This window comes from Phyllostomus discolor, chromosome 12 (genome assembly GCF_004126475.2).
Source record: "Phyllostomus discolor isolate MPI-MPIP mPhyDis1 chromosome 12, mPhyDis1.pri.v3, whole genome shotgun sequence".
Lineage (NCBI taxonomy): Eukaryota > Metazoa > Chordata > Mammalia > Chiroptera > Phyllostomidae > Phyllostomus > Phyllostomus discolor.
This window is the reverse complement of record NC_040914.2, coordinates 20,235,644-20,260,886: the sequence shown is the minus strand read 5'-3', so window position 1 is coordinate 20,260,886 and position 25,243 is coordinate 20,235,644. Positions and strand designations below refer to the sequence as shown.

Here is a 25,243-nt window from a genome sequence, read left to right as displayed (position 1 = left end):
AGAGCAAGCCCTAAGCTGTCCACCAATGAGGAGACGTGGGAGCCCTGCCCCCGGGTGCAGACCAATGGCGCTAGCCGATGGGGCGGGCACCGCCTCCTGGCGGCTGCAAGATTTTACTGCAGGGGCCCCACAGGGCTCAGTGACGCTGCAGCCGCCTCTTGCTTAGGTCCGGGGGTGCGGTCGTGCAATAGGAAGACGAGGGCGTTGCAAGCTTCCCTTCGAACAGCAGTTACCTGGCCCCACACCTTACCGGGTGCATTCCGCAGACACCTCTGGAGCCCCAACCTGTGGCCCCTGGAACTCCCTTCCCGCGTCCGCCATGCCTCTTAACCGTACTTTGTCCATGTCCTCACTGCCAGGACTGGAAGAGTGGGAGGATGAATTCGACCTGGAGAACGCAGTGCTCTTCGAAGTGGCCTGGGAGGTGGCCAACAAAGGTGAGCATGCCAGGCGGCGGGACCCGGACGAGAAGGGCAGTCTGGGGGTGGGGATCGGGGACTCGAGTTTAGATAAGGGGACGGGGCTACATAGCCTGACTCCTGGGTTCTGGGCAAGGAACCTATGACTCCCGTGTCCTTGCGGAGGGGCTGGGATATGTCTCCCGGGCTGTGGAGGGGTGGAGATGAGCCTCCTGGCTGTTAAGATAAAGGGAGGCTGGAAGCTGCGGTCCTGGGTCCTAGCAAAGAGGGGCTAATCTGAAAGATTCCTAGGTCCCTCCGGGAGGTTTCTGAGAGATCTGGGTCCTGAACGGGAAAAGAGATGGGGTGTTGGCACTTCTTAGTGCAAAACTGGGAAATGGCTGGGTTTCAGACCTGTGGCCCTCCGAATCTGGGAGAGAGCTGCCTGGGACATAAGTCACGGTTGGAGAACAGGGGAATGGGTCACTTGAGAGTACAGAAGGGAGAGGACCGAAGGCCCTAATCTTAGATCCTAGAGTGGGACAGAGGTGGGGGCCTGAATTCGCAGGCTCTGAAGGAGCTGTAGGCCTGAGCTCAGAGTTCCTAGAAGGAGAGGAGCCTGTGGCCACAGACACTTGGATACTGGAATGAGGGAAGGCTGGAAAGTCCTAAGTTGGTCAGGGGCTGGTCCCTGGGATGGGAGTGGCTGGGGCCCTGGATCTCTGTGCCCGGGGCTCCACAGGGCCTGAGGTTCTGGGTGTGGAGAACCAGCGGGGGCCTGAAACCCACAGACTAGGCGGTCTTGTTCCTCAGAAGGGAGGGAGGTGGGGGATTTTGCTTAGCTGCATCTTGGGAGAGAAAGGGACTGGGTTTTGCACCATGGGAGGGGCCTGTGAACACAGAGTCGTGTATCACCAGGGCCCAGGCTCTAGGAGGCAAGGCCGCTGGGGGCCCAGCCTCCTGGGTCTGGAGAGGAGTGGCGGGGTCCCATCTGCCTGTGTCCCCAGTTGGAGAGAGGAAACTGGGGAACAGGTTAGCAGAGTCTCTGGAGGGCAAGGAATGCCAGTTCCAACTTTCCTTGGGCAGCTGTGGGAAGCTGAATAGGGCCCTAACTGGAGCCTCACTGAGAATTTAGACCCAGCTCCTGTAAGCTGAGAACTCGAGAACATGGGTCCTGGTCATCCGCGGCAGCGTCTGTCTTCCTTGGGGCCCCAGCGCCTCATTCCCTCAGACCCAGGAGCTCAGGCTCCCAGCCCCTTATCTCAGACTCAGAAGTCTGGCCTGAGCCCCCCTCCTCCCTCAAAGCCCCTCCCCTAGCCCCCTTCTTTTCCCTTAGACCCGGGAGGACTGTCCTCTAGCCCCTATTTCCTCCTCCCTCTGACGGGCCCCCAGTCCCCCCCTTCCGTCTAAGCCAGAAGTCCAGGCCCCCAGCGCCTCCCATGGCCCCCTACCCTGCCCCAGGGCCCAGACACGTGGACCTCAGCCAGGGCCTGTCCTCATGGGCTTGGGCCCACAGTGGGTGGCATCTACACGGTGCTGCAGACGAAGGCGAAGGTGACAGGAGATGAGTGGGGCGACAACTACTACCTGGTGGGACCGTACACGGAGCAGGGAGTGAGGACCCAGGTGGAGCTGCTCGAGCCCCCGACCCCGGCTCTGAAGAGGACAATGGACTCCATGAACAGCAAGGGCTGCAAGGTGGGAAATGGCTGAGCCGAGGGCAGGTAGGTGGGAGCCCGCAGTCAGGGTGGGGACAGCAGGCGGAGAAGGGGTGGAGTGGGGGACATGGCCCCCGGGAAAGAGGGAGGCATAGACAGAAGGGTGGGATGACCTGGTACTTCCCCAAGCAGGCAGAGAGGAGGTGTGATGGACACTTAGACAGATACAGGACCCCGTGGAGGAGGTGGGTGAACCCCAAGCTGCCAGATGTTGGTAAACAGACAGACAGACAGCCGGTACAAGACAGACTAAAAGATGGCCCCAAGAGGCCAAGATCCTCATACCCAGAGAGAGAAAAAGAGCTAGATAGAAGGAAGGACAGACAACCAGCCAGAACCCAGGGGTGGTGGGCTTGGAGTGAGGCAGCCGGCCAGAGTAGGGGTTCCAGAGCCCGAAGTTCAGATTTGGCTCCTGGACTTCCTGTCCATGTGACCTTGGCCAACAGCGTCTGCCCGATTGGACTGTGAGAGGATGGAACAGTGGACGAAGTCTTCAGCTCAGTTCTTGGCATGAAGTTAGCACTTCATGAGCCATGATCGCTGTGGTTATTATTATCATCGTCATCATTGTGGCTATAAACAGTGCCACTTGTGGAGTGAGCTGGACAGGCAGACAAGGGAGAGAGGGATGGAGAGAGAGACTGAGTGTCCCCAAAGGTGATGGTGGTTCCCCCTCCAGCCCCCAGAGACTAGAGCAGTAGAGAGAGAGAGACAGAGTTCAGACACAGAAGAGAGGCAGCCCTCTCTTCTCAGAGAGGAGAGAGAAAAAGAGAGAGGAAGATGGAATACTGATGAAGGGAGGAGAGGTTGGCAGGCGGACCCAGGGGACAGTTTCAGTGCACAGAGCCAGAAATTAAAGAGAGGAGGGGACAGTCCTAGGGCTTCAGATGAGGGCTGAAGGATAAGCACGGAGAGGTGGCTGCGGCCAAGGACAGGGCTGTGTGGCAGAGGGCTGAAGGGCAGACAGGTTGGGGCTTGGGGGGGACAGATACAGTGGTTCTTCATTCATTCACAGCTTCTGCTTTGGGGTGGGGTCTGGAGCCCAGTCAGGCGGGAGGTGTCCCCAAGAAACCCTAGGGCAGCCCAGCCCTCCCCACCCCTTGTGGCAGCTGCTCCCCACGTGCTGGGGGCCTAAGAATAGCCCCCCCCAGCAAAAGGGCAGACAACAGCTGGGAGGGGGAGGGCCATCGGGGTCAGGCTCCCAAGGCTGGGAAAAACCAGGTTGGGGAGCAGGGTGACTGCCCGTCAGCTGGGCTGAGCTGTGGCAGCAAGCCCAGAACCTAGGCCATGGAATCGGGAGGAAAAGAAGCAGACCAGAAAAATGTGGCAGGGGGAGAAATGAGACAGTGAGTTTAGAAACACAGCAGTGGGTCGAAAAAGGCAGCCCAGGGTTGGGGAAAGAGAGCGGATCACACGGCTGCAGAGAACAGCACGGGCCGAATGGCAGGGGAGAGAGGAGGCAGGTGATGACAAATATATAGTGGAAGGGTCACTAACAGGCACAGGTGGAAGAAATGTGACAGTGAGAACAGCAAAAGAAGCATCCAGTGGAAAGAATTAGCAGCACAGAGAAAAGATCATGGCAGAAAACATCATGGGGATTGAGGAGAGAAACATGGCAGCAAGCAGGTCGGAATAATTGGGAATGGGGGGACAAGGCAGCAGGGGGCACAGAACAAGACTTGCAAAATGTGGGGTTAGAAGTAAGTCAAGCCCTGGCTAGCGTGGCTCTGGGCTGAGCGCTGGCCTATGAACTGAAAGGTTGCTGGTTCGATTCCCAGGGTTGAGGGCCAGGTCCTCAGTTGAGGACGTGCTAGAGGCAACTGATGACTGTTTCTCCCTCACATCGATGTTTCTCTCTCTTCCCCTCTCTAAAAATCTTTTTAAAAATAATAAAATTAGCCATAGCTGGTGTGGCTCAGTGGATTGAGTGCCAGCTTCGAACCTAAAGGTTGCCAGTTCGATTCCCAGTCAGCACACATGCCTGGGATGTGGGCCATGTCCCCAGCTAGGGGTGTGTGAGAGGCAGGCAATCAATGTTTCTCTTCCTCTCTTTTTCCCTCCCTTCCCCTCTCTCTAAAAGTAAATAAGGTAAATAAAATCTTCTTTTAAAAAAAGAAGCACAGGAAGGAGGCAGCAGGTGAGAGATAGCAGCAGTCATAGAAACTAAGCAAGGGACGGGAAGAATGTGACAACAGAGATGCAAAGATTGTGGTGGGAATAACCAACAGCAAGTACAGAAATATGGCGGCGGGTGAGAAATTAGCTGCAGATGCAGAAACAGAGGGGGAAACGGGAGCAGTAAGCCCAGACAGACATCTCCCGGCTGGTGGCACAGATGCTGTCCCCAGAAACTGGGGTCAAAGCCCTGAGCCTCCCTGTGGGTCTCCCCAGGTGTATTTTGGGCGCTGGCTGATCGAGGGGGGCCCCCTGGTGGTGCTCCTGGATGTGGGAGCCTCAGCCTGGGCCCTGGAGCGCTGGAAGGGCGAGCTCTGGGACACCTGCAGCATCGGGGTGCCCTGGTACGACCGCGAGGCCAACGACGCCGTCCTTTTTGGCTTCCTCACCACCTGGTTCCTGGGTGAGGTAGGCCCCACTGCCGGTGCCCATGGCATTCCTTTTGACCCCAGGCCCAAAGTCACAACAGCCATCAGTCCCAGGCTAGAGAGGTCTGGGTGGGGGCTACAGAACTGGTTTCTTCCGCCGCATGCTGGGAGTTGTAGGTCCCTTAATCCAAGGATAAAGTCTTATCTTTGGGAACATGGATGTCCATAGATGTTCCTCAGAGGCCGAAAGTCCAGCCTCAGCTTTATTTACTCCAACTTTCCGAGTATAGGAATTTGGAGTCAATTAGCTCTTGGGAAGGTTGGCCTGGCTGGAGGGCTCGCCCAGGGAATTCTGGGAGTTGTAGTTCTCTAGTCTAATAGTGGTTGGACTTGGCTCTTTGATGGGACCCTGGATGTTTGGGAAATGCCAACCTGAGAACCAAGAAACTTGGTCCTGACCCCCTTTTAGGTTCTAAAAGGCTCAAAAAACTTTATTTCCCTTGCCTTGGGATAAACAATGTATGAACTGGCAGCTTCTAGGGCATTCTGGGAATTGTAGACCTTTAGCCAATACTGAGGGCAAGTCTATTGGTAATTCAGAGGAAGGGTCTCCAGGAATTTTGTCCAGAGCCTGGGGACACTAAGACTTCAGTCTTTCCAAGTCAGCCTTGCTGGGACTTACAATGTTGGCCAAAATAACTCCATGTCCCATCCCATCAGCCACCTGGGATGACGTCCCCTGGTCCAGCTGCCTCGAAATATATATAGTTCCTCGTCCTCTAGGGATTGCAGTGGGGTGGATTTACCTGTCCCCCTGCTTCCTTGTCCACCTTGGGACAGTGTCCCTGTCCCTGTTGCTCCGCAGTTCCTGGCCCAGAGTGAGGAGAAGCCACATGTGGTCGCGCACTTCCACGAATGGTTGGCGGGCGTCGGGCTCTGCCTGTGCCGCGCCCGGCGGCTGCCTGTGGCTACGATCTTCACCACCCACGCAACGCTGCTGGGGCGATACCTGTGTGCCGGTGCCGTGGACTTCTACAACAACCTGGAGAAGGTGAGCTGGGAGTGTGGCCAGGTGGAGGCCACCAGCTCTTCGGGACAGCCCAAAGCTGTCTGAGAAGCCGGAGGGGATCAAGCTCCTCTTTAGGACCCAGAAGTCCCGAGGCCCCAATGCCCTCCTTCCTCAGACCCGGGAGTCCAGCCTCCAGCCTGCCCGAGGATTCCAGAGCCTGGACGTCCAGACTTCTGCCCAGTTCTTCTAACCTGACTGCCCTTTCTTCCTGCCCAGTTCAACGTGGACAAGGAAGCAGGCGAGAGGCAGATCTATCACCGCTACTGCATGGAGCGGGCAGCGGCCCACTGCGCTCATGTCTTCGCTACTGTGTCCCAGATCACCGCCATCGAGGCTCAGCACCTCCTCAAGAGGAAGCCAGGTGGGTGGCAGGCTGGGATCCCCAGACAAGAGCGAGGTAGTTGGTTACCTATGCCAAGGCCCACATTATTATTATTATTATTATTATTATTTTTATTTTTTTACTTCCAAGAGCAGAGAACTATAACTCCCATAATGCCCTAGGTTGGTGATCTAAATATAAGGTGACCTGGACATCCTAGAGGCTAATGGGAAGCATAGTTTCTTTGGTACTAATTTCAGAAATTGTAAAATTCTTTCATTGGCTTATGTAGATATGGGTCTTCTGAAACAGGATGGAGGTTCCTTGGATTATGTTTTTGAAAAAACAGTGTTAGAAACACTTACTTTTCCCAGGCTATATATAGCATCAATTCTCAATGTATGTAAGATGAGAACTATAGCTCCCAGAAGGCCTTTGGCTGGTCAGGTCCCTGTGTTCCTCGAGTTTTGTCCCAGGAGCTGATGGGGATTGCATTTTTTCATTGATGTGCTTTATTTTTGTCAGGATAGAAAATGATTGGGGCCCTAAAAGAGGCTTGAAGGCAGAGGGCATATTACAGGACAAGCAGGAGGGAGATGCTTAATCATTTCCAGCTCAGGGTAGAACAGGGCATACAAAAAACTACAACTCCCAGAAGCACCAATGCCTGGTTAGTCATTTGCAGGGGCTGATGGGAGTTTTAGTTATGCTTGGGAACAGGAGCAAATATTGAATAAGAAAGCATCTGAGTGGCAAGGCAGCTAGGTTATCAAGGGAGCTCACAGAGGAGCTGTTGAGACAAAGAAATTGCTAGAGGAAAAGGGTCTCTCCTTCAGTTATTCATTCGACCACATGGATCTGAATGAAGAAATGAAGAAATGAAACATGGGAACCTTCTCCCTCATTCCCAGATATCGTGACCCCCAATGGACTAAATGTGAAGAAGTTCTCTGCCATGCATGAGTTCCAGAATCTCCATGCTCAGAGCAAGGCCCGAATCCAGGAGTTTGTGCGGGGCCATTTTTATGGGTACGTGGGCCAGACACCTAGGTCTCCAGAGAGGAGGGGTTGGGTGCTCAGCCTCTTCCTGACTTCCTGAACGCCAGGACAGCAGCTGAGTACCAAACGATCTCAGATCCCCATCGAATAAACACCACAGATCTCAGGGATCTCCGTGCTGCCTCCAGCTTTCAGTGCTGTTCTCTGCCCTGCAGCTTCCGGGGTGTGTAGTTGTGAGGCTAGGGTTTGAGAGTGAGGGTCTCAGTGTCACCCTGCAATATGACTTCCTTAGGCACCTGGACTTCAACTTGGACAAGACACTGTACTTCTTTATCGCGGGCCGCTACGAGTTCTCCAATAAGGGGGCTGACATCTTCCTGGAGGCCTTGGCCCGGCTCAACTATCTGCTCAGAGTAAGAGCTGGGTTGCAGGGGGACAGAGGGAAGACAAGAAAATCAGTTCATACTGTCAAGAACAGAGACCCAGGGAGGTGGGATAGGGAATCCCCTGTGTGGTCTAGGAGTCTACAGACCTGGGGGCTGGTAACTGATCCTGTAAAACTTCCCTCGACACAAAGGGGCATGGCAGGGTCCTGGTTGTCTTGGGCTGGCGGGAAAGGGCGGGAGGCCTCTGCCTGCTCCCATGTGATCTGACCAGCCCCCTCGCCTCTGCCGCAGGTCAACAACAGCGAGCAGACAGTGGTCGCCTTTTTCATCATGCCGGCTCGGACCAACAATTTCAATGTGGAGACCCTCAAGGGCCAAGCCGTGCGCAAGCAGCTCTGGTCAGCAGCTCTCAGCCCGGGGTCCCAGCTGTGGGCAGCGGGTCCAGGGTTTCTCTTGCGATCTGTTTTGTCACCTGTAACCTGATCAACTTGCTCTACTGAGTTTCCTAGTGAAGTCCCTTGCTTAAGACGCCCCTGGCTCCGGGGCAGTAAGAAGCCATAGGCAGGACGAATGTGACAGCAGGACCAGGACTCTGAGACCAAACCAGCGAGGTCCAGCTCAGGCCACTGACCCTTGCTGGCTTCCTGCCTTTAGGCAAACCATTACCCTTCTCTGAACCTCAGTTTCCTCATCTTTGAAACTCCTTCCTTAGCCATTGCATGTTACCTGAGTGTGCCAGGCACACACAGTAGGCCCAGGGAACAGAATATGAGACAGGGTTGTCAGGACAGGCCACACTAAGAGTGGCATTAGGTAGAGACACATAGAGGAAATAAGGGGGGAAGCACTGTGTGTATTTGGGGGAGCAGCAAGTGCAAAGGCCCTGAGGTGTGTTAGAGATCGTGAGGAGATCACTGAGGCCGGACCAGAGTGCCCTACACCAAAGTGCAGAGAATGAGGCCACAGCCATGGGAGGATCATGAACAGAGGGATGTCCCTGGGGTGGTGGGGTGGCACTATTTGCTAGCTTTGGGTATATAAGTTTTCTTCCCTCAACATAATTGTCCCTTTTTATAAAATGGGGCTTAGCATTGGCACCGTCAGGCCTGGGACAAGTTCTAATAATAGCTGACATTTCCGGAAGGCTCGCCATGTGCTGGGCACCAGGCACTCTTTGACAAGGCTGCACTGCTTCTGCCTGCAAACCTCTGATGCTGATGCTATTTTTATCTGCATCTGACTGATGAGTCACGGAGGTCAGAGAGGGAAGGCTACCTATGTCTGGACACACAGCTGATGTGATGTGATGTTCTGCTCTTTCCAGGGATACGGCCAACACAGTGAAGGAGAAGTTTGGAAGGAAGCTTTACGAATCCTTGTTGGTGTGAGTGCCCCACTCTCAGTCCTGCATGCTTCTGGGTCCTAACCCCTCTCTTCACCCCTTCTCAGATGCATACCCCCCACTCACTCTGCAGGGGGAACCTCCCAGACATGAACAAGATGCTGGACAAGGAGGACTTCACTATGATGAAGAGAGCCATCTTTGCCACGCAGGTACGGTTTAGATCCCAGAGCAGAGGGACGGCAGCTCCCAACAGCCCCAGAGGAAGATTGCCATGTTAGCTCTGGCCCCAGAGACTGCTGGGAGGTCAGCTTTATTGGGTGACTATTACAGGGGAATCAATTCTGAGGTCCAGTGTGAGCTGACTGGTAGAACTTCAATTCCCAGAAGCCATTAAGGCAGGCAGCCTACCTTCCTGTGGCTTAGTCTGCCACACAGGTCGCTGGGAGTTGTAGTTTCTTGGCATCCTTGGGGGTCAATGGACAATTGGTGAAGGGGAACTTAAGAAAGTCAGGACAGCCACAAAGGGAGAACCAGCTGTCCTAAAGCCATACCAGCTCCACCTCTGCCCCCAGGGACTGATAGGTGTGGTAGTTTTCTTGGGCCTCCTCAGGGATAGTCAGGAGGTCAGCTACAACACTTCTCTGGAGTCAAGGGGCTTCAGTACTTGTGGTCAAGGTTGGTGAGTCTTTTCTTGGGGAATGGAAACCTAAACAGTCAAGTAGCACAAACAAAATATACAAACTGTTTTTGGCCAAATTTCCAGTAGTCCCTAAGGCAGCCTGCCACACTGAGCATGTTTCTGCTTTGGGGCTTCTGGGAATTATAGTTTCTTGGTTCACTGGAGCTGGTAGGTTGAAGGTGTATAGAACTCTCTCTCTCTTTTTTTAAAGATTTTATTTATTTATTTTTAGAGAAAGGGGAAGAGAGGGAGAAAGAGAAAGAAACATCAGTGTCTAATTGTCTCTCACACACCCCCTACTGGGGACTTGGCCCACAACCCAGGCATGTGCCCTGACTGGGAATCGAACCTGGGATCCTTTGGTTCCCAAGCCAGAACTCAATCCATTCAGCCACACCAGCCAGGGCTGAACCAGGCCAGGCATGCAGAACTCTTAATGAGAAACTGGAATATTTGCAAAAGCATGAACATCCCAGCATCACCCCCAGTATGTCTGTCACACTAGCTCTATCGTCCTCCAGTGGGAATTAAAGGAAGAATTCAGCGGGAATTTTCCTCTTGGGAACTGTGCTTTCTTTGGGCCTTTGTTGGGGGTGCAAGTGGAGGGAACTGCGGAATGGAGAGAAAGGAGTCCAGGATTTTCATAAGAAAACTTCGATTTCCAGCAGCTCCTGAAGCTTGCTAGTATAGGACACAGTCGCTGCCCACTCCCCCCTAGGCCCCGCCCAGTCCACTGGGGGAAGTTTAAGTTTCTTTGAATTTCTTTGACAATAGAGCGAAGAATACACAACAAGATAGCTACAACTCCCTGTAGTCCATGGGGCTTATTGACACTAGCTCCGCCTCAAAGACAGCTGGGAATTGTAGTTTCTTGTAGTACAGTGGCTTGAGTGCCAGCAGGGTACATGCCTGGGTTGCGGGCTGAGTTCCCAGTAGGGGGTGCGTGAGAGGCAACCACACATTGATGTTCCTCTCCCTGTTTCTCCCTCCCTTCCTCTCTCTAAAAATGAATAAATAAAATATTTAGAAAAGGAAAAGAGAACCTTTACAGACAGCCAAGTAGGAAGTCTATAACTCTTGGTAATCCTTAGGCTTGTTGCCTCACAGCCCAATGGGAATTGTAGTGTCCTTGGATTCTCAAGGTCAGCGTGTCCCTGCCCTGACCCATACCCCACTTGTGGCCCCTACAGCGGCAGTCTTTCCCCCCTGTGTGCACCCACAATATGCTGGACGACTCCTCAGATCCTATCCTGACCACCATCCGCCGCATTGGCCTCTTCAACAGCAGTGCTGACAGGGTCAAGGTGAGGCCACCGCTCAGGGTGGGTTGGCCTTGGCAGGGAGGGGGTGGAGCCTGGACTTCACATCCCCCCCCTCCCCCACCCCCTACCCTGTGCGCTTATCAAAGGATTGCTATGTCTTGAAAGAAACCTTAGCTTTGCAGGCAGACAGATTGGGTGGGATTCAAATCATTGTCGTGCCCCTGACTTGTGTGACTTTACACTGGTTTTTCACCCTCTCCGCGCCACTCTGGGATCCCAGAGAATAGCCAAATAGCGTGCCTTGGGCTGAGCCCTTGTTTTTCACTGCCAGATTATTTTCCATCCCGAGTTCCTCTCCTCCACGAGCCCCCTGCTGCCCGTGGACTACGAGGAGTTTGTCCGTGGCTGCCACCTCGGGGTCTTCCCCTCCTACTATGAGCCTTGGGGCTACACACCAGGTGAGTGCGGCATGGCGCCGGGGTTCTGATCAGATCGGGCATGATCCTGGAACAAGGCGCTGGCCCCCTCGGAGGCTCCAACTCAGTGGCTACAGTCTGTTCAGCCACAGCACGTGTTTCTGTGACACAGTTGCTCATGTGATGTGTAGCCAGAGGACTGATGTCACCGTTCACATGTGATTTTCCCCCCATCTACTGACATTTGCCTCCCCCCCACGAAATAACCACAGGTTAATGCACAGTTCACTAACACCACTGAATGTGGCCACGTCTCCCTGAGCTGTCTGTCCCCAGTACCCGCTGGCTCCTCCTTCCTGCTGTTGGCTGCAAGTTGGGACCGCTTATTTGTAATTCTCCCTCGTTTTTGGCTGTCTCGCTCTGGTCTCCAAAACTCAACTCTCCTCACGCCCTTTTGGATCAAACTTCTTTCATTGTTTTTAAGGCTAAATAAATACATTTGCTGTAGAATTTCTTAATTTATGAGTAAGTTAACAAGTCCTATAAACCATGCTGCATGATAATGAGGAGTGTTGTCAGTTTTCATTCATCCACGGTTAAAATGGTGCATAGGTTTTGTGTGGCTGGTCCCTGCCATGTTTTTTCCACAAGCTCTGTTATATTTGGTGTCTGTTTTTGTAGCTTCACAGAGGTTTTTAAAGATATTACATAAGAAGTATGAGGAATTCCTTGGACCATCTCTCAGTGCTGGGTAAGGTAGTAAACATGGTGCTTACTCAGTACCCAGCAATAGCAACTTCCTGTCAAAACAGACTGTGAAGTTATGACAACCAAAACAGTATGACCAGCATGAGAAAGGATCTTATAGCTTGTCAGGATTAAGCAGAATAGCAGACTTTGGCCCAGAGTTCAACAAGTTAGCGTCCTCACTGCCCAGCTACAGATTTTTCCTCATTCCGAGGCCTTGGGGCAACTGAATTCTTTTTTCTGAGCCTCTGAGCGTCCCCTCTAAGAGGTAGGGACTGTTAATAGTCTAATGCACAGCCTGGGTTTTCCAGCTCCTGACTTGCTCAGCACAGTGCCCAGCTGTTGGTTAAAGGCGCCAGTAGAGGGTGCCGTTGAGGCTTTTGTTGAGCTTTAAACTGGTAGGAGAGGAAAATTAAGTAGGCCTTTCTCTTGCCTTCCCACAGCCGAGTGCACGGTTATGGGCATTCCCAGTATCTCCACCAATCTCTCCGGCTTCGGCTGCTTCATGGAGGAACACATCGCAGACCCCTCAGCTTACGGTCAGCACCCGGATTGAGATCCGGGACTCCTGGGGGCCTGGGGAGGAGGGGTTCTGGTGCAACAGCATTCCAGGGAGAAGGAAGGTTTCCCCTAGCTGTTTCCTGAGTTCCGGCCCCTGCACCCCACAGGCATCTACATTCTGGACCGGCGGTTCCGCAGCCTGGACGATTCCTGCTCGCAACTCACCTCCTTCCTCTACAGCTTCTGCCAGCAGACCCGGCGTCAGCGCATCATCCAGCGGAACCGCACTGAGCGTCTCTCAGACCTTCTGGACTGGAAATACCTAGGCCGGGTATAACTCACTCCCTTTCCTGTCCTATGCTGGTGCATATACCGCTTCCGGTTCTGTGTCTCTGGTTAGAGGCAGCCGATCTCATACTTGTAAAGACTGTTGTCCCTTTAAGAAATTAATCAACTTCTGCTGGAAGACTGCATTGGCCCGAAGCTATTTGCATAAGGGTGTGGCCAAAGAAACCTGAGCCGTCCATTCCCGGCTCTGCTATCTACATAAGGGGTGGAGCCAGAAAAAGCGGATAATAGGCTTAGTTCAGCGATTTTCTTCTCAGGGCTCACATAAACTACAGAAATTCTGCAGCACATCAAAAAATATATTTTTTGCCAATCTGACAAAAAAAAGTAGAAATTTGATTCATTCACACCGCACAGCTATGGTGTTGGCTGTTATTTATTTGTTTGACAATCTAAAGGAAAAGACCTCAGTGCCCCTGGCTAAGAGTAGTCAGGTATAGCATGTTTTAAAAATTCTTGCCGCCCTAGCAAGAATTTTTAAAACATGCAACACCTGGGCACATGCAACCCAGAGCACATGCCTGGGTTGCAGTCCAGGACCCTAGTTGGGGGTGTGCGAGAGGTAACTGATAGATGTTTCTCTCTCTCTCTCTTCCCCTCTCTCTCAAAAATAAATAAATACAATCTAAAAATTAAAATAAAATAGAAATAGAAATTTTTACAGTACACCAAATGAACATTGCTGGCTTAGGCCCCAAGCCTTAGTGGCCTAGTGGAGGATGTTGCAGAGTGTGCTCATCTGCATAAAAGGTGTGGTCAGGGTGCACACCCCTACTCCCACTTTCCCTGGACAGGTGGGCACCCAACCCCTAATGCCCCTCCACATTTTTTTCCCCTGAAGTACTATATGTCTGCGCGTCACATGGCACTGGCCAAGGCCTTTCCAGAACACTTCACCTACGAGCCCCATGAGGCTGACAGGGTGAGTTGGCAAGGGGTCCCTTGGAGGGCTCAGAGCTAGGGGCCTGGGCTGGTGTTGGAGGGTTCCCCCTTGAACCAGAAGGCCTGGGCAGGAGTGGGAATCTGTGCTCACTTTGCCGTTTGTGCTTACTTCTGCGCACGCGCACAGGCCCAGGGGTACCGCTACCCACGGCCGGCCTCGGTGCCACCGTCACCCTCGCTGTCTCGACACTCGAGCCCACACCTGAGTGAGGACGAGGATGATCCCCAGGACCGACTGCCGAATGAAGAAGGCGAGCGCTATGACGAGGAAGAGGAGGCCGCCAAGGACCGGCGCAATATCCGTGCCCCGGAGTGGCAGCGCCGCTCCTCCTGCAATTCATCCACGGGCGGCAGCAAGCGCAGCTCAGACACCGCCCCCTCCAGCTCAGCCAGCACTCCCAGTGAGCCCCTCAGCCCCGCCAGCTCCCTGGGCGAGGAGCGCAACTAAGTCCCGCCCCACACTCCCGGTCCGCCCCGCCTCCCTCTCTTCCAGAGGGTAGATGTGGAATGGCGCTGTTCCTAAACCCTACTCCAGACCCCCAAGCTTCTCTGGGGTCCACAGCCCCGCACCCTCCACCGTATAGTCTAGCCCCTTCAGCCCTGCTCTTGGAATGCCCAACACTCCAGAATCCACAATGCGGTGCCTTTCTTGGGCTCCAGAATGTATAATGTGTGCCCTTGAGCCTCCCAAGGCCTTGCCTGGATCACAGAGGCCAGAAATCTGCCATTATGCTCTCATGGTGCCAGAGGCTTGAGGAGACTTAGCCTATAACCTTCCAGGCTAGGGCTCCTGGAACCCTTTGTAGCTTGCAAATTCTGCAGTATGCAGAGCCTGCCCTGCTCAGCCTGGCCAAGGGCAGGGGGGTGGGGGGCATCCAGCGCTGGCCACCAAGCCCTGCCCCAGCCAATGGGACAATCACGTTCGCAGCTGGAGCTCTTTCAAAGGACTTGTGCTGAATGCAGAAGGTCCTCCATTTCACTCCGGAACGTGGACTCCAGGACAAGCACGCCTGTTTCCTCTGTGCTGACCCTCCCTGTGGTGTCCAGTTCTGCCTGGAGGGTCCCTCCACCCACGGTCCCCTCTTCTACACTTTGGCTGAGCAAAGGAGGGAACCACATGGCTCCTCACTGCTGCTGGAGAACACGCAGTCTTGGTCTGGCTGCCGAGCTGGCCTCTTCTGGACCAGCCCCTCCTTCTGAGTCCCAGTTCTCCCCCGTATCTCCAGGTTCCTTCCATGCCCTCGAGGGAGTCCCCCTGCTGAGGACAGAACTGGCTGTCTTCCAACGCCACACCCCCCAGCCACCAGGCCCAACATGCAACCACTGGGTTCTGGGTCTCACCTGGCAAGTCTACAACCTTACCACTATGCTGCATCCCTGTCTCCTTCCCCTGGTCTAGAACTGAGCCCTCTGGGTTCTAGAACTTCCATTTTTACCTCGAGGCTCTTCTATCCCCGAGCTGTGCCCTGTCCCCAGCTTTGGTGACAGGGAGGTGCCCCTCACGTATGCTGTCTGATGCACTTGGTTTGCAGTTGGGAGTCGGGGGGAGTGATTGAAGTGTGTGTGGACAATGAAACAATACATCTATATTTAAGAATCTCAGGTCTGCTCTGACGGGAGGGTTTGGTGGACCACTCACCTAACCCTTCCCTCTTCTTGGCTTCTACCCACTTTCTCCTCCCTCCGTCTCCCATTTCTCCCCCTGCCCACCCTGGGTCCCCAATTTCTGGTCTCTTTCTGCTGTCATGGAGATGCCTGGATTGCTGCTCTGGAATCCAATGTTCTTTCAAGGGAAGGCACCTGTGCCTTGTTTAGTGGGGACCTAACTTACCAGGAGCAAAAATCTGGGGAATGAGTTCTCACTTCAAGAATGAACCCATTGGGAGGTGAGCCATGCGTGTGTGGCTCTGTACATTCCTCCACAATAGCAATAATCAAGTGCTCGGTAACATAAGTAGCTGCTACCTTATTGGAGGGCACTGCTGCAGAACATTTTCATCATTGCGAAAAGTTCTACTGGACAGTGGTCACTTAGGGCACGTTTCCAGGGCTCTGTGGCCTCTGACCTTTGACCATGCTGTCCCTGGAGAGTTGTTTTCAGAAAAAAATATTATTCCTTTCAGCTGTAGTCTTAATTGGTCATAGAAACATCTCTGAACAAATTGCTTTGCAGGGCAGTAAAAAGTTCCCATTGCTGATTACCCTGTTAGGCACTGTGTGGCAGACACACCAGCCTGTCCCCCTCAGAGTCACCAGTCACCACCACCAAAGTGCAGCTGACAGCGGGAGCAGCAGGGTGCTGAGTGGACAAAACAAGTGTCCAGCAGCCACTTCCTCTTCAATTCTAGCAACAGCAGAGAAGGGCAGAGGTCAGCTGACACCCTTTTGTAACTGGGACCCTTCCTTGGTTCCCCTTTGGATGATTGAGCCCCAGTCACACTTCCTGGTTTCTGTGCAGGCCCCAGCCCCTGGCTCAGCTCCTGTCCAGCACGTGATCCCAGCACCTCGCAATCACTTGACTGTTTCTGCCACTTGGGAGCCTTGAACTGGAGAAGAGGGAGCAAGCAGCCCTTGAAGCAGGTCACCTCTGGTGTGCCCACTGCTTGCCGTGGGCAATTTCCATACCAACATCCTCCACTCACCCATACAAAGGGATTGGTAACCCTCCCCAGCCTTCCTGGATAGAGCCAGACTACCTGCATTTTGGCATATCACTAGGCTATACACTAAAAGCCTATTGTTACTATCTGATGCTGGTAACTGAGCTTCCAGCCACCAGCCCCAGGTCGTGAATAAACTAGACCCTTCCTGCAGTGGGGGCTCCAACATCTGGGTGGGGCCCTTAGCCTGGTTAGGAGAGAACCGGCTACTGAAACACACCCCAGGGAGCTCCCACCTTGGAACAGACGAACAAAGGCCTCTTCCCCCGTCAGGCCGGCCCAGTTAGCCTCGGGAAAGCAGATCCCAGGGCTTTTCCCACAGCACACACGCAAAACCAGCAGCTGCTGCAAAAAGCTTTATTTCCATTTGGTTTAATGCACGGGAGAGGGTTCCAGGGTGAGGGTCAGGCCAAAGCCAGACACCAGAGGAATGCAGAGGGGCCCCTTGAAGGCCTCTGGGCTCCAAAAGCTTCCTAGTCGTGTTTGAGGGTGAGCCTTTCGAAGAGATACTCACCATACCCAGCCTGGGGGCCGCCCAGCCTGCGGATGTTAATTAGGTAGTTTCCGATCTTTTTGATGAGTTTCAACTCCTCATCCAGGAACTGGTTCTTCAGGAAGTCACAGACCTGAGTGAAGGAAGGAAAACACTGCCATTTGTAGATCACAGCGTGACTTTGGGAAACAATGTTCACATATAAAATGTGTCCAAATGACGCTAAGGCTTAGAATATAACCTTCATTCCAAGGAAGGTCTTAGCACTGGTAGACTACTTCGATAAAAGTGGTACTTACATAAAGGTCTGAGCGGGTAGAAGCCAGGGCATGCAGATCCAAAAGGGCCCGGTTCACGTTCTTCTCCAAGTCCAAGGCTGCTTCCATGGCGTCCTGAGTTGTACCCCACTCAGGTTTGGAAGGCATCTACACAGGAGACAAGGAAGGTTCAGAACGGGCCACAGAATCCGCAGAGGACTAAAAACTCCTTTCTCCCACAGGGCCTGCTCTGAGAGATGTCTATCATCCACAGACCCCTACATAAACACGGCCCGGGAGACCTTGCTGCATGCAGACCCAGAACTGGCTGTGCTTATATTTCCAGCCACAATAAAGAACCCTTACGGGTCTGAAAACCTCCCAGAAGACCACGCGGTGCCTAGATCACGCTGTGAGGGCGCCTGGGACGAAGGGACTGCTGGGAAATGTAGTCTACAGGCCCACACACTATTTACCGCCACATCCTGGAGAAGAATGCGGCCACCGCGCTGGTTTTGCAGCGTTAAGAGACATTCAGCGTCTTCGCGCTTCTTTTTGGCCAACTGTCGGAAGAAGTGACCCACGCCCTGCAGAGCCACGTCGTCCCGGTCGAAATAGAAGCCCTGCGGAAAGAGATGGCAGAAGCTAGGGTTAGCGGGAGGCGAGGCCGGGAGCGCAGACTCCGCCCTCTCGCTAACCAGTGGGACCTAGAAAGCCAGCGTGTGCCTAGAGGGCCAGATGTGCGCAGTTGTTGATCTCTCGTGCCTGGGGCATCCTGGGGACCCTTACCAGAGAGAGGTAGATATAAGAGGCCCGCAGATGCAGGTTGGCCAAGCTGTTCACCGCCGTCTCCACTTCGGTGGAATAATTCTGACGAATTTGGGAGCTCATGGTCGTTTCCTACTTGGAGTTAAGTTAAAAAAAAAAAAAACGTGATAGTGGCCTCGGAGACTGAGGATGGCCGAGGTGGTTTTGAAGGTGGTACTGGGTAAGAAGTTGGAGGGTGGTCGGAGCCTGGAAGAAGGAACGTCTCTAGGTCTGTTCCGTCCAAACCTTGTAGAAGCAAAAGACGGATGCCCGTGATGCTGTGGCCCACCCAGCTTCCTTTATAGCCATTAGGGCCCCTGGAGGTGGTGTGTTCAGGAAGTGCAGTTGGCCAATTCTCCTTGGTGGTACGTGGGGCCTAGAGCCCCCAGTGACTGATCCAGAGCAGATAGGAGGCCCAGACTCATGCCCCCCCGCCCCCGAGGTGAGGAAGTCACAGGCTTGTAGCTCAAGGCTGTTGTGAAAAAGGAAATTAGGGGGCATGGGGGATTGGGAGATGCAAGGGTCTGGTGCTGATTGGGGGGTAGTCAAGGGGTTCTGGGGGTACTCTGGTAGGTGGGAGATTAAGGGGGACACTGGGAGCCCTGGAAAATGAATGATCGTGTGGTTCTGAGGCTGTTTCTGGAAGTAGGCTGGATTTGGGGGTTGTCTCCACCCAGGCCTTCAGATTCCTGGGGTTTGCTTTGGGAGCTGAGGGGTCACAGATCGTTGGAAAGTTTTGAGGACAGTAAGATAGGACTTCGGGAAACGTGGGCATCTCTCTGGAAGATGGGTTGGAAGTGAGCCCTACTATTCACTCAAAAGTGGTGTTACTTTTTTTCTTTGTTTCTTTTCTTTTTTCTTTTTCTTTTTTTGTATCCTTAATATTCACGATGAAATTCCTATTTTTCTGGAAACTTTCTGGAGGAGGTGTTCCAGCCTTTGAATTAATTGGTCTGCAAGATTAAAAGGGCAGTAGTTCTGGAGCCTGGGGGCTCACCCCCAGGTTTCGGGGAGAAGAGTGTTTTTGGAAGCCTCGAAGGGTATTTTTTAGAAGTAGTCATAGGGAAACTCAAGGGATAAAGGTACATCCTGGAGGTAGAAGCTTATTGCAATTCCTCTTCTTCCTGTTACACAGAGTGTGGGTGTGAAGGCTGGAGCTTAGGCAACCCTGTTGGAACCCGAGGTTACCCCCATAGAAACCAGTGCCAAGAACATTGAGGCAGGAAGGTAGAAGACTTCACAGAATTGCTCAGCAAGCCCTACCTATCCATGTACAGATTCCTCCACGTGAGGGAGTGAATCCTGCGTGGATAAGCCCACCCAGATCAGCTCTACCTGCCGAGGCTCCGAGGCGTCGTCCGGCCCCAGTCCCCGGATGTGGGAGTGAGCTCCTGTGTGCAGAGAGGGAAGCAGGAGACACAGTTACTGGCCAGCTCCTAGCAGTGTGTGTCCGAGGTGACAGGTTCCCCTCCGAACCCTGGTCCCCACCTCACTGGAGGGATGGCAGGGCTTATGAAATGCTCAGTGAACGAGAGGGGCTCTTCTCAGAATCCCTCAGAGCTGGACCCAAGTCCCTGGGCCTGGTGAACCACGGGGTCGGTCAGGACTAACCTGGAAGGCTAAGGACCACAGTTACTATATGCTACTAAACTCTGGGAGCACTTCTGGGGTTCTGTAACTGCCCCAGGCTCTCACCAACATGGGTGCAGAAGGGGCTCAGAGAGGTCAGGTCCGTTGCCCAGGACCCACAGCCAGTGAGGAGTGTAGACTCCGGATTCACTGCTTTACACTAGAGCGGGTCTGGAGAAACTACAGCCTGGGGTCCAGCCACTTGTTTCTGTAAACAAAGTTTTATTGGAACACAGATTCGCCCATGTGCTTATAGGAGGCAGCACCCAAAACACAAATCAGAATTGCCTTCTGGAGGGCAGGTCCCTTCTTATTTAGGCTTCCCCCCGGGTGAGTATCCTGGAACCCATCTGTGTCGATGAAGCAGTGGACATTGTTGGGAGAGGCTGTGTGTGGCTTCAGTGAACTTTGTTTTGAAGACTTGCAAAATGTTTGCCCATTTCATGATGGCTGATTTACGAGCACACCTGCCCACACCACGCTGAGTTTGCAGCAGTTTTTGACCCGAAACGGCATGGTCCCCCTACCCCACCCTCCCTATTCACCTGATCTCCCTGAGTGACTTTCTTTTGTTTCCCTGAATGAAGAAAGTCCTCAGAGGGAAACGTTTTGCCAAGGTGGAAGACGGGAAACAAAAACCAGCAGAAGCACTAAAAGGCATCAAAATCGACGAGTTCAAAAACTGTTTTGGGCAGTGGAGAAACCTCTCAATAGGTGTGTTATATCAAATGGAGAGTCCTTTGAAGGTGACTGAGTTTTCAACATTTAAGAATACACTATTTTTTATAAATAAATTCCGGGTTTTGTGTGTGTCTCCTCTTACTGTCTGAGGCTGCTTTCCCCCCTGCATCAGCTGGATTGAATCTTTTCAACAGAGTAAAGATTTAGTCTCTGGCCATTTAAGAGAAGGTCTGTCGACCTCACACTAGACCACAAGCACCCCCAGGGTAGGGACTGGGGCAGCTCCTGGGTGCCACTAGTGTCTGCTGGGTCCTGGGCTCCCAGCAGTGCGGACACAGCATAGGCGCCTGCTCAGGAAGGACTTCATGTTATGGAAGCAGGGGAACTATTCTACCCTCATTTGGCAGATAAGGAAACTGAGACCCGGAGAGCACCTAGCCCTGAGCTATTTGGCTCAGAAGTGGCACCCAGCAACATGCTTCTAAAACCCACAAACCCTTTAAGGCGTAAGTTGGAGATGTGGCAAAATTGGCTCCAACCACCGCCATGAAGCAAGGTGCAATAAAGCAAGTGTCCCAACAAAGGAGTCATGAAAGTTTTGACTTCCTTGTGGCTATAAAAGTAATGCTTTCACGACACCATCGTTTACGAGGTGTGCAGTGGCGCATGGCTAAAATCACAATGTGTTACGCTTCCCTTAATGAAAAAAGACTTCACTGCTATAAAACATTAACTGTTTTATAGCAATAAACCTTCAGAAAAATCATAATCTTTAAGCTGTGGTGAGCCTTACCTTTAATTGTTTTTATAAAAGCCATTATCCTCAAAGCACAATATAGTAAGGCAGGCCTGGCCTGCCGGCCTTGGAGGCACTGAACGAACAAATCTGAAGCAATGAGTGCAGTCTCCTCCCTGGAAGGGAGGCTCTCTGTGAAGGCTGCCCCACCGGCCCCGCTGCACCCCTACTCCTGTTCCCGGAGCCCAGGCGCTCTCGAAGTGTGAGCTGGGACCCATGACTCACTGCTCTGTGCCTCAGCTACCCTGGCCACACTGGAGTGACCTCACACTCTGCACCTCATGGGCAACTTCGAGGATCAGCGGGGTGCAAACCCGTGCCCTCAGTGGTTTTCTGTGTCACGTGCTGGGAATGAGCCAGGCCCATCCCCGCCCGCAGGGAGCTCACACCACCCAAGTGCATGCTGGGTGGACGGGACGTTCAGCACAGAGCCACACCTAGAGCGCACTCAGCAACTGTCCACTCCTGTGACTGCCAAGCAAGATGCTGGTTCTCCCAGAAGCCCACAGGGTGGCAAAGCCTGCAGCCTGGGATTGGGGTCCAGTGTGGTGCCCCAGGTGCCCTCTGACCCCTGTTGGGGACTCAGGATCCTCCCCTACCAGATGGGGGCTGGAGTGCCCGCTCATGTCTCTCAGGGTGCAGGGTAGGTTGGCTCTGCAGGGGAGCACAGGACAGGCAGGGTCACGCCCTGCTCCATGCCGGCTCACCAATGCACTCGATCCTCGTCACATCGAGGATCTCTGGGACCTTGGTGGTGGCCGTCTGGGGGTGGAGGAAGGAAGACATGTCAGAAGAGCCCTCGTGGTCCTGGTTTCCACCAACCACTCCTCTGTCCCTCCTGCCACCTCCCGTGAGAAAGTCCCCTCCACTCCTCTCCAAGACCAGGCCGACAGCCCCACCTCCAGCCACTGCCACCCTCTCAGCTGCCTGGGTGGCCCTCTGTACTCTGAGTCCCAGGATGACAAGGACTGTGTCCCATTCACAGCCTTGTCCCCACGGCCTCGCCCATATTTGGGGCCCAGAACTGCTTGGTGAAGGAAGAATCAGTGTGAGGACAAACACTAACCCAGAGCAGGCATCTTGTTTGGGGTGGTCAGACCTGCGGACCCCCAGCCCCTCACGCACTGGACACCCCAGCTATGCCACTAGGGCGTGGGACATGGGGGCCCCTGGAGTCCTGCCTGCTCTCCTTGCCCCCTAACCAAACCAGACCAAGCTGTGCTCCCTGAGGGGGGCCCTCTCTGACCCCTGACCTCTGCCCCTGCCAGGTTAGGTGTAGGGTCTCTGGATGCCCAGATGGAAGGGCCTCGGCTGGGAGTTGGACCTCCCTGTGGGATCTCGCTCTCCCAAGGGAGACAGTTAGATGGACGTTCTTGGCTCGGGTGGATGTGCATCCCCTGAAAGGCACAGCCCACGGCTCACTTGTGCACCTCAGACCTCAGTGGGGTTTGAGCGAATGATGCAGTAAAGTGCTGAGTTCATGCAAAAGGTCAGTACTCAGGCCCCTGGCATCCCAACCTCTCCAAAGAGAGAAGCCAGCCACCAGCCCTTCCCATGTCGGGGAGGGAGATGAGTCAACACCACCCTGTTAGAACCTGTTAGAACCCACTGGAGATTCTTTGTGAATTCTAAAAACACGGCAGCCCTGGCTGGTGTGGTTCAGGGGACTGGGTCCAGCCTGCGAACTGTAGGGTCTCCAGTTCGATTGCCAGTCAGGGCACATGCCTCGGTTGCAGGCCAGGTCCCCCGTGGGGGATGTGTGAGGGGCAACCACACACTGATGTTTCTTTCCCTCTCCTTCTCCCTCCCTTCCCCTCTCTCCACAAATAAACAAGTAAAATCTAAAAATAAACGAAAATAAATACAATGTTAAAAAGAACATAGCAGCATGAGGCACAGAGACAGGATGTGCAAAATGTGTCTTTAGAAATAAGGAGAGAAAGGAGGCAGCCGTTGGCAGAGAACAGCAGTTACAGAAACTAAGCAAGGGACAGGAAAAATGTGGCAACAAAGATGGGAACAGACTGTGGTGGGAAGGACGAACATGAAGTGCAGAAATAAGGCGGCGAGGGAGAAATTAGTGCAGATGCAGAAACAGAGGGGGAAACGGGGGCAGTAAGCCCAGACAGACATCTCCCTGCTAGTGGGAGAGGCACAGATGATGTGCCAGAACGGGGTCAAAGCCCTGAGCCTCCCTGTGGTCTTCCCAGGTGTATTTTGGGCGCTGGCTGGTGGAGGGGGCCCCCTGGTGGTGCTCCTGTGCGTGGGAGCCTCAGCCTGGGTCGTTGAGCACTGGAAGGGGGGAGGTGGGGGTCTTGGTAAAAGTGGGAGAGGATAATGAGGTCAAGCAAATCCGGCAGAACCATTTGGTTCCAAACTGCTACTAGAAAGCACTCAGTCTTGGTCTGGTTGCCGAGCTGGCTTTTTCTGGACCAGCCCCTCCTCCTTCCATGAGTCCCAGTTCTCCCCCGTATCTCCAGGTTCCTTCGGTGCCCTTGAGGGAGTCCCACTGCTGATGACAGAACTGGCTGTCCTCCAACGCCACACCCCAGCTGCCAGGCCCAACATGCAACCACTGGGTTCAGGGGTCTCGCCTGGCAAGTCTACAACCTTACAACTATGCTGCATCCTGGCTCCCTTCCCCTGGTCTAGAACTGAGCCCTCTGGGTTCTAGAACTTCCATTTTTACCTCGAGGCTCTTCTATCCCCGAGTTGTGCCCTGTCCCCAGCTTTGGTGACAGGGAGGTGCCCCTTATGTGTGCTGTGTCTGATGTACTTGGTTTGCAGTGGCGGGGAGTGACTGAAGTGTGTGTGGACAATGAAACAATACATCTATAGTTAAGAATCCCATGCCCTGGCTGGTGTGGCTTGGTGGATTAAGCACTGACCAGCAAACCCAAAACTCACTGGTTCGATTCTTGTCAGGGTACATCCCTGGGGTGAGGCCCAGGTCCCCAGATGGGAGTGTGTGAGATGCCACAGATCATTGTATCTGTCACACATCAATGTTTCTCTCCTTTTCCTCCTTCCCTCCCCATCTCTGAAAAGAAATAAAATCTTTAAAAAAACAACAACCCGAGAATCCCAGGTCTGGCCGGACGGGAGGGTTTGGTGGATCTCTCACCTGACCCTTCCCTCTTCTTGGCTTCTATCTGCTTTCTCCTCCCTCCATCTCCCATTTCTCCCCCTGCCCACCCTGGGTCCCCGATTCCTGGTCTCCTTCTGCTGTCCTGGAGATGCTTGGATTGCTGCTCTGGAATCCAACTTTATTTCAAGGGAAGGCACCTGTGTCTTGTTTAGTGCGGACATAACTTGCCAGGGGCAAAAATTTTGGGGAAGCGCTCTCTGATCAAAAGGGGCTGAGTCACTGCGAAACCACCCATCGGGAAACTGTGAGCCATGCATGTGTGGCTCTTTAAATTCCTCCGCACTAGCAATAAGCAAGTGCTCGGTAATCATAAGTAGCTGCTACCTTATTGGAGGATGCAGATATAGAACATTTTCATCATTGCGAAAAGTTCTACTGGACAGTGCTTGCTTAGGGCACGTTTCCAGGGCTCTATGACTTCTGACCTTTGACCATGCTGTCCCTGGAGAGTTGTTTTGGGAAAATATTTTCCCCTTTCAATTGTAGTCTTAACTAGGTCACAGAAGCATCTGTGAACCAATTGCTGTGCAGGGCAGTAAAAAGCTCCCATTGCTGATCACCCTGTTAGGCACTGTGTGGCAGACACACCAGCCTGTCCCCCTCAGAGTCACCAGTCACCACCACCAAAGTGCAGCTGACAGCGGGAGCAGCAGGGTGCTGAGTGGACAAAACAACAGGTGTCCAGCAGCCACTTCCTCTTCAATTCTAGCAACAGCAGAGAAGGGCAGAGGTCAGCTGACACCCTTTTGTAACTGGGACCCTTCCTTGGTTCCCCTTTGGATGAGCCCCAGTCACACTTCCCGGTTTCTGTGCAGGCCCCAGCCCCTGGCTCAGCTCCTGTCCGGCACGTGCTCCCAGCACCTCGCAATCACTTGACTGTTTCTGCCACTTGGGAGTCTTGAACTGGAGAAGAGGGAGCAAGCAGCCCTTGAAGCAGGTCACCTCTGGTGTGCCCACTGCCTGCCGTGGGCAATTTCCATACCAACATCCTCCACTCACCCATACAAAGAGGTTGGTAACCCTCCCCAGCCTTCCTGGATAGAGCCAGACTACTTGCATTTTGGCACATCACTGGGCTACACACTAAAAGCCTA

The 25,243-nt window shown here is 53.5% G+C and overlaps 2 protein-coding genes and 1 long non-coding RNA gene across 4 annotated transcripts; 1 reads left to right on the top strand and 2 right to left on the bottom strand.

Moving 5' to 3' along the window:
• The first annotated feature begins 80 nt into the window (after positions 1-80).
• On the top strand, positions 81-15,275 carry GYS1 (glycogen synthase 1). 2 transcript variants are annotated; one of them, XM_028529577.1, is made up of 16 exons: positions 81-437; positions 1,915-2,096; positions 4,511-4,702; positions 5,528-5,713; positions 5,948-6,092; positions 6,965-7,082; positions 7,345-7,465; positions 7,730-7,836; positions 8,763-8,822; positions 8,914-8,992; positions 10,653-10,766; positions 11,056-11,182; positions 12,331-12,426; positions 12,556-12,719; positions 13,578-13,658; positions 13,806-15,275. In XM_028529577.1, exons 1-16 carry the CDS (start codon positions 320-322, stop codon positions 14,124-14,126), a joined length of 2,211 nt encoding a protein of 736 aa, XP_028385378.1. In that variant the 5' UTR covers positions 81-319; the 3' UTR covers positions 14,127-15,275. The 2 variants fall into 2 exon arrangements, with proteins under 2 accessions (XP_028385378.1, XP_028385380.1); XM_028529579.2 differs by having other exon boundaries at positions 139-437; positions 1,941-2,096; positions 13,806-14,993.
• Positions 13,120-24,781, bottom strand: LOC118497599. Its single transcript, XR_004900133.1, has 3 exons — positions 24,771-24,781; positions 21,246-21,255; positions 13,120-13,191 (listed from the first exon to the last, which is right to left on the bottom strand). It is a non-coding gene; the product is annotated as an uncharacterized LOC118497599 (long non-coding RNA).
• LOC114511167 (ferritin light chain-like) lies at positions 16,678-18,393 on the bottom strand. The gene is made up of 4 exons (XM_028529845.2): positions 17,878-18,393; positions 17,565-17,711; positions 17,131-17,256; positions 16,678-16,964 (listed from the first exon to the last, which is right to left on the bottom strand). Exons 1-4 carry the CDS (start codon positions 17,977-17,979, stop codon positions 16,812-16,814), a joined length of 528 nt encoding a protein of 175 aa, XP_028385646.1. The 5' UTR covers positions 17,980-18,393; the 3' UTR covers positions 16,678-16,811.
• Positions 24,782-25,243: the final 462 nt, after the last annotated feature.

Bases quoted from the DNA above. Each gene is read 5' to 3' on its own strand.
- GYS1 (XM_028529577.1), top strand. From the start codon at position 320: ATGCCTCTTAACCGTACTTTGTCCATGTCCTCACTGCCAGGACTGGAA. The intron at 438-1,914 runs GTGAGCATGCCA...TTGGGCCCACAG, and splicing joins CTGGGAGGTGGCCAACAAAG to TGGGTGGCATCTACACGGTG. The intron at 6,093-6,964 runs GTGGGTGGCAGG...CCTCATTCCCAG, and splicing joins CCTCCTCAAGAGGAAGCCAG to ATATCGTGACCCCCAATGGA.
- LOC114511167 (XM_028529845.2), bottom strand. From the start codon at position 17,979: ATGAGCTCCCAAATTCGTCAGAATTATTCCACCGAAGTGGAGACGGCG. The intron at 17,712-17,877 runs GTAAGGGTCCCC...CTCTTTCCGCAG, and splicing joins CTTATATCTACCTCTCTCTG to GGCTTCTATTTCGACCGGGA. The intron at 17,257-17,564 runs GTAAATAGTGTG...TCTCCTGTGTAG, and splicing joins TTCTTCTCCAGGATGTGGCG to ATGCCTTCCAAACCTGAGTG.